The sequence below is a fragment of the Triticum dicoccoides genome, chromosome 6B (assembly GCF_002162155.2).
Source record: "Triticum dicoccoides isolate Atlit2015 ecotype Zavitan chromosome 6B, WEW_v2.0, whole genome shotgun sequence".
In the NCBI taxonomy this organism is placed as follows: Eukaryota; Viridiplantae; Streptophyta; class Magnoliopsida; order Poales; family Poaceae; genus Triticum; species Triticum dicoccoides.
In genome coordinates this window covers 468,733,367-468,742,799 of record NC_041391.1, presented here as the reverse complement: position 1 = coordinate 468,742,799, position 9,433 = coordinate 468,733,367, and the positions used below count along the sequence as shown (strand labels likewise).

General features: G+C 38.6%; 1 protein-coding gene across 2 annotated transcripts in view; it reads left to right on the top strand.

Annotated features, from left to right (window-relative positions):
- The window catches only part of LOC119322936, a 17,762-nt gene that overhangs the window by 1,167 nt on the left and 7,162 nt on the right, over positions 1-9,433 (top strand). Inside the window, exons 2-10 of one of the 2 annotated variants that reach the window (XM_037596480.1) lie at positions 407-812; positions 905-976; positions 1,066-1,128; positions 1,992-2,177; positions 3,208-3,556; positions 4,429-4,517; positions 5,822-6,556; positions 6,789-7,067; positions 7,821-7,976. In XM_037596480.1, coding sequence (XP_037452377.1) covers positions 407-812; positions 905-976; positions 1,066-1,128; positions 1,992-2,177; positions 3,208-3,556; positions 4,429-4,517; positions 5,822-6,556; positions 6,789-7,067; positions 7,821-7,976 — 2,335 coding nt within the window. Of the gene's footprint in view, positions 1-406; positions 813-904; positions 977-1,065; positions 1,129-1,991; positions 2,178-3,183; positions 3,557-4,428; positions 4,518-5,821; positions 6,557-6,788; positions 7,068-7,820; positions 7,977-9,433 lie in introns of both variants that reach the window. The other variant, XM_037596479.1, reaches the window with a different exon arrangement.

Here is a 9,433-nt window from a genome sequence, read left to right as displayed (position 1 = left end):
ATCATCCCACATACGACCACACATGTCAAATGGCAGGTTCAGTTGTGTAGAGTTTCCATGCTATCTTGCTTTGGCAGGCCGACATTGGCTCCCTTGGACACGTTTTAAGGGGTTTAAAGCCTGTGTCTTAAGTTTAACCAAGTCAAGTGATAGATATGATCTGGTAAAAGTTGGCATGGCATCTCCCTTTGGCCGCTAAAAGTTTCAGGACTACTTTCTCTCACTTATCAAGTTTAGGTAGCATAAAATTCATTTTTCAAATTTAACCACATTCTCCAACACAATTGCTACTGCTTTCTTTTTTTTATCTTTCTTCGCCATAATATATGAATTTGCAAATTAGCAACAAGATATCATGACTTTGGTAATAACGCCTGCGATATTTGTTTACCTTTTGTCATAATAGGACTGTTGGTGTAACACAGAATGATCTATGCAAAAAATTTCACATGAAAGGAAACAACTTCCATTTTATCGTAAAAAGCCTTGTATCACAGCGGCTGATAGTTAGACAATCAGCTCTCATAAAGGTGAAAGACAATGGGGCTGAGGGGGAAGAGATTTCACATAATAAGCAGGTTATTAACACCAACTCATTATATCTGTCCCGATATGCCAAAGACATGAATATGAATTCACAACAAAGAATTGAGATTACAAAACCTGAACTACTGGGGAGCAATGAAGAGACCAACATTGCTTTGCAAGAAGATGGAGCTTTGGCTGTAAACTTGAAGAATGACATATCTGTTCATGATTATCTTCCAGCAATGGAAGCCATATGTGAAAAACTTGAAAATGCCAGTGGAAAGGTCAATTGTTCTCTTCTTTTTCCATTTGATACTCTGTTTTATTTGTTTCTGATTTGCACATTTGCTAACCTGGGGCAATTATTTCCCTTTAGGCTCTCGTTGTATCAGATATAAAAGTTGATCTGGATTACAAGATGGCATATGGACACAGAGCATGGAGAAATGTAGGTTTGTTTATTATTGGTTACTGCGGATGTTCTCTATTTCCCTATTTCCTTCCTTATGGAGTGTTTTGAGACTCCTTTTTCTTAAGGTATTGCATAGGCTAAGAGATGCACAGCTTGTTGAAGAATTCGATGCCAAAGTTGATGATAAGGTGATGTCAATGTTTCCTCCTGTTTCATTGTTATTTTCAGTTATTATTTATGCTATTATTTCATATTTTTTAGGGTTCATTCTTGTGGTTGCCCATGAATCTCTAATTAGCATATTATCTATCTGTTGGAAGTCTGTTCTTCCTGGGATCTCCAATAACGCTCGAGTGCTAGGCGGCACTAGTTACTGTTACTAGCATTATTCCATTCCCTTGTTCAGTTCCTGCTGGAAACTTGCATATTGTTTTAGATTGAAGATTCAATTCCCCCAAGCCCCAGGTCCATATTTCATCAAATAAACAGAAGCAGAACACATAAGGTGATTCCAGAGCCCAGACAGTACTATCCAGTTTAAAGACAGGAAAGGCCAGACTAGAGACACCACCATGACAGATACAGTCATGGATAGACAACTATGAACTCATACGTATGTAAGGACAGACCCAGTGCATAGAAGCTCCCACACAAGGTGGGGTCTGGGGAGGGATTATAGGAACCTAGTCTTACCCCTGCAAAGTGCAATGCAGAGGGGCTGGTTCAAATCCAGGACCTCTTGGCACAAGCGGGGAGGACTTCACCACTGCGCCAGGCCTGCCCTCCAACTCATACATATGTAACAACAATAAAACCATGGATAGACAGCTTATGAATGGCCTTAGTGATTACGAACTGCCTTATTATTCAAGCAGTTTCATCCACCTTTTGGGCATTCTCCAATTGCAATGCTTCTTTCAGAGCTGCAAGAACACAATTTATTTGGCATAAGACTGCAGAATATTCAACTGCAATGCTCCGCCCTGCTGTACTCTATTACTTTGTTATATTTTTGCATACTTTGTTAATGAACTAGCTAGACCCTTTTCAGGTTGTTCGCTGTTTACGATTGCTGAAGAAATTTGATCCAGTTGAGTTCCAGTCGAAAAGTACAACCCAAGACTACAAAATTGGCGAGAAACGCCAGGCAACTGATCAAGTTATGGAGCTTCCATTAGAGAACTGTATATATGATATGATCAAAGCTGAAGGGTCAAAAGGTATAACCCTTGTCGAGGTACTTCTCTGAACCTTCCAACAGCACCACACAGTGCGCTACATTCCTTCATAGCATTGACACATTGCAGTGTTATATTGCTTCATTTCCAGGAGTACTGCTTTTCTCTGATAGTTGAATACTTGAATCTGGTTACTAGTTAAAACCAGATTGAAATGTTTACAGATTTGGTTGTTTTAGCAACTGCTTAGTTAATTTAGCAACTTGGAGGACATCAATAATTTCCCACGTCAAGATAGGACAAGCTCCTGAAAACAAACTTTTACAGCTTACTTTGGTTTCAAACTTATTTTTTTGATGTGCTACAACAGATTGGATAGTGTTCATCCACTTAAATATCTTTCTCAGTACCTATATGGTCTGCATTATCGTTATGACAAATCCCCATAATCCATATTCAAGGAAGTGAGAATTTCCATTGTCCAGTTCAAAAGGACTTCCGGTGTTAATAATCATAGCTGTAGTTCAACATCTGCACTATCAGGAATACAACGTGTATAGTGGCCTGCAGACTATCTATTGCTAGTTTGCTACCCACAGCTGTTAAAAGGTTTTAGTCATAGTCTCATATAGCACTACTGGCAGAATTCTGGTTATACTTGGACATAAACATGTGTCTTAATGTTTTATTAGCAGGCGTATTTGTGCCTATATTAGTACTTCTTTTTTTGCTTCTAACTGCATGGCCTTAACGAATTTATTTTATTCAAAATTCATTTACTGCCCAACTTAAAAATGACACATGATCTTTTCTTTATGGCATAACATTCTTGCCAATACAATAACCTTCTGATTGTGGTTTCTAATGAAAAATTAGCTGCATGCCACAAAACGTCCTTGCACTATGAACCCAACAATGTGTTGTTGGTGGTGAATATACAAGGCATCTTTAGTGCACATCATTATGTAATACACATTGGTGTTGTTTATCTCATCTAATGTGGCAAATTAGTTATTTGTATTTCCTGAAATTAGTAACTTGTGTTCTCATATTACATACAACCAGCTTGGCAAACGTCTTGGGCATAAGAATTCAAGAAGGCTTCATAAAAGAGTGTCATCCATGCGCCAAAGATTCAATTTGACTTGGGATGCTGAAGTTTCAGATAAGACATCTCAGTACCGAGTTTGGACTTCAAAAGAATTTTTGCACTACAAATCTGGTACTGCTCTGCAAAGTTTTGAGGCACTCCCAGGTGACCATGTCAAGCGTTCCGATTCGTGGTCACTAGTTCCATCTAGTGGATTGGATTCACATAGCTCTCATGGCAACAATAATGAACTCTTGTATGAAGCGGAATGCCATGATGAGCCAGTTGGACATTCTCTCCAAAGCAGCCATGAAGCTTGTGTTGGAGTTTCCCAACTAGTTAAACAAGGTACAGTAATCTAAATTCCTGTCGCTAACTGTGTATTCTCTCTGCGCTTTACATTTGTTTGTGAACTGCAAGCTGCCGTAAAAGCTTTATGGTATTTCACTATTTTTTCCACAAAATTTTAATTATGATTGGCTTCCACAGCTTTGAGTTATGACCACTCATAGATCCAACAAAATCATGTGCATGAGTTCCCAAAATTATCACATATGGAAGGGTATATTCTACAAACAACAAAATTTCAAGATCACAATCCATTGTATTTGTGTGATATGAAAAAGACATACTCTGTGAACACTATGCAATCTATATTCACTGAATACTATGAAATTTCGAACACCCTTTACCCTAAAATTTTCAGATAGTTCAAAACTTCTTTCATGATTTTCACACATTTGCAACATTTAGGGAATTCTTACCTAATATGTCTGCAATCAATAAGTATTGCAGCAACCTTGAGTGTACAAAATATTTCCTGTTTTTATTTATCTGTTGCCCTTTTTGTATGTACCCTCTCAGCCTCTCCATTGTTTCTCTAAGACACAGTTTGACTTAGAATGGTCTATGGTATTCTTTAATCTTGATCATTAATTTATTTCACAGAACATTTTTTTAGTAATGGCAAAATCATGATCGTGAAAAGAACTTTGAAATGCAAATCTACTGGTACCGTTTTGGTGCCAGTCAACCTATATATTATTTCCATTCTGAATAAATGTTGGTAGAAAATTACAAAAAATGAACCTCAAAATACATGGATGCGTTATTAAAATGTGTAGGGTGCACAAAACCACATGTTTAGGTCATATGGGTTGTAGAGAGGAAATACTGGTCAGTTAAATGCAGATAATCACATGTTTTCTCTTCTCTTTTAGATAAACTTGCTTTGGGTCGGAAGAAGCATCGGTGCCCCCCTTCAACTTCTGATGATCGACGACAGAGAAGGATTCTACACATGTTGAAGGTGCTTGCTAAGTATTCGTTAATCAGTTTTTTTTTCATATGAACCATCTGTTCAAATACAAATGTGCTCTAAATTACTGCTTTTACTGTGCTTGATCTGTGGCATGAAGTAACGCTCGCTCTTGACTTGATGCACTTCACAAGTTCACAAGAACATTAACATCGTCTGTGTCCTACTTGCGTACCTTTAGTTGCATCGCTTTTGCAAACATGAGCTCAGTTTATATATTGTAACCATTTTCGTGCACTTTTTTTTACAATTTACAGGAACATAACATGGTCTATGCTTCTGTAAATACTAGTAATTACAATTAAATTAATTTAATTGTAAGTGTTACTTTGTGCAATATGTTGTCTTCAGCAATTGTATCATAAGCCACAAAATCCCCTTCTCATTTTACCCTTTTTATAATAGGACTTCAATTATCTATTCATTTCGTGCACTAATCATTTGAAACTTCTGAAATGTGTTCATTAAGAGTTCTTTTAGTGAAAAAGAAACCCAAACCCCTTCCCTAAAAGTCACTCCTTTTGTCACTTACCACCCTATTAAGTTATTCGGGTCCATTGATTTTCATCTATAAATCATTCTACCATCTTAAGACACTCTTGTAGGGTTCATTTATCTCATTTTCTCACGAATTTCTGTTGAATTCGTGACACGTCAGCAGCCACAGACGAATGGGATCGAGCAGACAGCCTCGTCTGGTTTCTCTCCGTCTTTCTTAACAATAGCTTCCCTCTTAACTTACTGTGGCGTCACTGTAGGTGATAGACTGATATGACTGTGTCCCTGTGTATCCCATGTGTCATGTGATATTGGGATGGTTGCATGGCCTCTAATATGTCATGCTTCAATAAAAACCACCAGAATTTCACGATAAATTGTAAAAACGAACAGGTAGGTGTGTATATCTATGGTAAAATGCTTTCTGGTGATGCTGATAAACTAGAATGGCTTATAGGAGGCTACATTATCCCACGTAAAACTATGTCAGCCTGTGGATTCTGGCCTTAATATTCCTTATACCAGCATGCTTCTATCTGGGAAGTACAGCTCTATGGTACCAGTACAAGACTATTATCCTTCTTTCTTTTTTAATGTTTCATGTTTATCATTTATTTATTCCTCTTCATTTTTTTATTTGTAATAAATGAAAGCACTTCATAGTTATCTTAGTAGGACTTGCAAGAAGTAACATCATTTTTTGTTCTTTTGTGTACACACGGTCATGTCCATGCATGTTCGTGCACTCCTGAATGTCTTCTTGCATTTCATTGTTGCACCTTTTTTTTCCTTTGCAGAAAAAGAAATTTGTGCTAAAGGTGGAGTTACATAAATGGTTAGAGAGACTTGAGAAGGAAAATGGCAAAATGATGGATAGGAAAACATTGGCTCGCACGTTGAATAAGCTTCAGCAAGAGGGCAGCTGTAAATGTATCAAAGTCAGTGTCCCTTTGGTTACAAACTACACCCGCAATCGTCTCATTGATGTAATACTGCATTCTTCTGTTGGGGACTTATCACCAGAACTTGTTGATCAAATTAGGATGAGGCAGCGGAACTTTGACACTGAAACTCGTTCTGGTGCAGCAGCTAAACTGAAGCAAAATCAACATAAGACAGCCATACCTGGTCTGAGGATTTCACGCAGAGTTAAAGATAACAAACCGTTAATAATAGAAGCCATGCATGCCAATGGATTTATAGGTGCAAAAATGATCCGGGTGAAGCTGTTCCATAAATTTCTGTGGGTATATGTTAGTTGTTTGCCAGGTTGCTGCATACCAGCTGGTTATGCCGAAGAAGGGCAGCATGCCAAGGACCTTAATCAATCATCTCCGTTATTTTCGATGGCAGCAGCTATAAATGAAATGCCTGTCGAACTCTTTCTACAAGTTGTGGGATCAGCCAAGAAGATCGATAACATGATAACTAAGGTGCTTTCAGAACTTCCTACCGAGGAATACAACCAGCTCATGGACACTCATGCTAAGGGACGACTCTCACGCTTAATAAATATTTTAGATAAGCTCAAGGTAATGTTCCGTGTCTTCAATGTTTGCGAGAATCTAGAAAATTAGAAGTTTTTAAAGGAAAAAACTAAGAATACAAACCTGAAGTTCTTTTAGGTTGTGCCTGATGCATGATCTTATTTAGCAAAGTCAACTTCATGTTTATTGCGATTCAACTTCCATGATATCTTAATTCACTAGGGCGCAGCGGACTTGTAATGACCCAGTTCTGCACTTCTGTGGCTTTGTTTGCTAGTTGCTCCAACTTGCAAATGAACTTGTAGATGAGTCAGGTGTACCATCAGATGCTGCGCCTACACATTCAATGGAGCTCAGGCCTTATATTGAAGAACCAATACGAAGAATTCTTCCATCATCACATGTTAATTTGAATCATCGTCCAAAAATTCGGCATGATTTTGTGCTTTCAAAGCAGGAGTTTGTTGATGCTTACTGGGAAACATTAGAGTACTGCTATCTGACAGCTGGCTTGACTGAGCCGTTAAGTGCCTTCCCTGGCTGTGCTGTACCTGAGGTTGGTTATCATTGCTGTGCATTGTTGCAATATTATCTCAAAATAGTACTCCCTCCGATCTATAATTAGTGTTATTTTAGTTCAAATTTGAACTAAACCGCGACACTTATTATGGATCGGAGGGAGTAATATTTTACTGTTGGTTTACCTGTTACCATCTTTAAATGCTCATTTTCTTAATTATCCCGTTATGTACTTTGAAAATAATGTGTATATATATTTGTCAAAATTTGACTGCCGCATCATTGACTTAACTGTATAGTTCTGTTTACACTAACTTATGTTTCATTCTCTACACATCTTGCATTTCATTGTCCTTTCTGGTTGTGGTAAATGGTTTTGCCTGTAAGATCCTTTCAGCTAAAATGTTCCTGTTCATTTGAACGTCCAATGCTGGTCTGTTTTATAAATTCACGGCCTTCCAATTTTACCTTCTGAGTATATCTCGGTATCGTATTTGGCTGCTACTGCTGTTAACTGCTCCATCAATATTCATGATTTGGTGTTGCATTGCTGCTGCCCAAATCTAGTCAACAGTGTCGGCACTTTTAAAACCTGCTTTCCAGGATCTCGATATTGTCATACTGATATGTGCTTTTTAGTTCCTTGCTAATATGCTCTTTTTTATCATAAATGTTGCCAGCTGCAAGCATTTTGCTGATTGCCATTTTTTTTATATAATCTGGAAACAATATTTTCTGGCATTGGCAGTTCTACCTCATCGAGCTTTATATCGTACCATGTTTCATGCAGGTTTCTCATCCTCGTTCGTGGAGTTCTCGTAGAGTAATGACTATTGAACAACGGCGGGAGTTACAAAAGCGTATTAGAAAAATCAGTGAGGAGGGGAGAATTCCTTTCAAAGATTGTCTTGTAATCGCAAAAGAGTTGAATCTCTCTCTAGAGCAGGTATGAGCTCGTAATTTCCCTCCATCTTCATGTGAGGGCAATTTATCTGCAGCATTAGTCTGAATAATGTTTGACTTGGTTTTGCACTACCATTGAACTTATATGCAATTTTTAATGCATATAGATTTTTTGAAAAGTCAAACCTCACAAACTTTGACCAAGTTTATGGAGAAAAAATATTTACATCTAGAATGCCAAACATATATCATTACATTCACCATAAGATGTAGTTACATATTATATATATTTGGTACTGCAGATATAGATAGTTTTCTCTATAAACTTGGTCAAAGTTTGACTTTTGAAAAAAAATCTATATGCACTACATTATGCAATCCTATGGTCTACACCCTTCTTACATACTGTAATCAAGATGGAACTTGACCACACGGTAGTAAGTTCCATCATGAGCCCCCTTTGTCATGGAAATTGGGCATGCGACGAATGCTGAGCACAGGAAGGTGGGTGCTGCTCTAGTACCACCTGAGAGAGTAGAAAGCATTTCAGGAACAAGTCCAAATGTGTTCAACTGCTCATACAAAGGAACATTAATAAGACCCGCTAGATGTTTTTAGAGACATAGAAAACCAAAGGCAGTAATAACTTGATCCAAATATCTTAGGGGCATGGTATGTAAATTCCGAAGGATAACAAGAACTGTAGTTTTGTATTTGGACTTTTGGAGGAAATTTAATTCAAATTTTCTTCTTATTGGGGTAGAAATGGATATTGAATTATTTCTACTAAATGTCTGCTTGGGTTTTGCTACCACAATTGAATTGAGTTTGTAAAAATGGAGGCTCAATGCGTTTCCAAGTTGAAATAGAATTGGGCTTACAATTCAACTTTCTGTTTGGTTGCTAAAGAATCCACAGATAACATATTGGTCACCACCCAAAACCAAATCATATTTGGCTGCCAGAGAAATGGAATCACACATGTGGTCGAGTGGCTTCACCGTGAATCCCCGGTGGAAGCAGAAGAGGTGGTGGGAGCTGGCTGGCGGCAGAGGCTGTGGGCTGTTGCCACCTGAGCCGAAGACAGGGAGGAGGAAGAAACAGTTCATGATGTCGGATGTACTTGAGATCTCGCTGGTTGCAGTCAGTGCCACAGGCTGCCATCTGAGCGTTATCCCCACCTAATAACTCAAAGGTGGAGGAAGAAGCAACCATTGTCAGAGGGGAGAATAGAGGAGGCGGCCAGAGGTGGAGGATGGAGATGCTGTACCAGATCCTGATGGAAGGAAGGGAAGAAGCAAGAAGATGAGGCGAGCGACTGTAGTGGTAGACGGAGGCAGGGGGGCTGTGGAGGTGGTCAAGGGGACACAGGCTGACTGGTGGCCGTTGGTGGAGGTTGACAAAGGCTCGGCATCGGATATGAGAGGAAGTGGGGGTGGCCTTCGAGCAAGCAGATCTTGCATTCAATTACAAAGAATTCAGAGTGTTTATGGCTCAGTA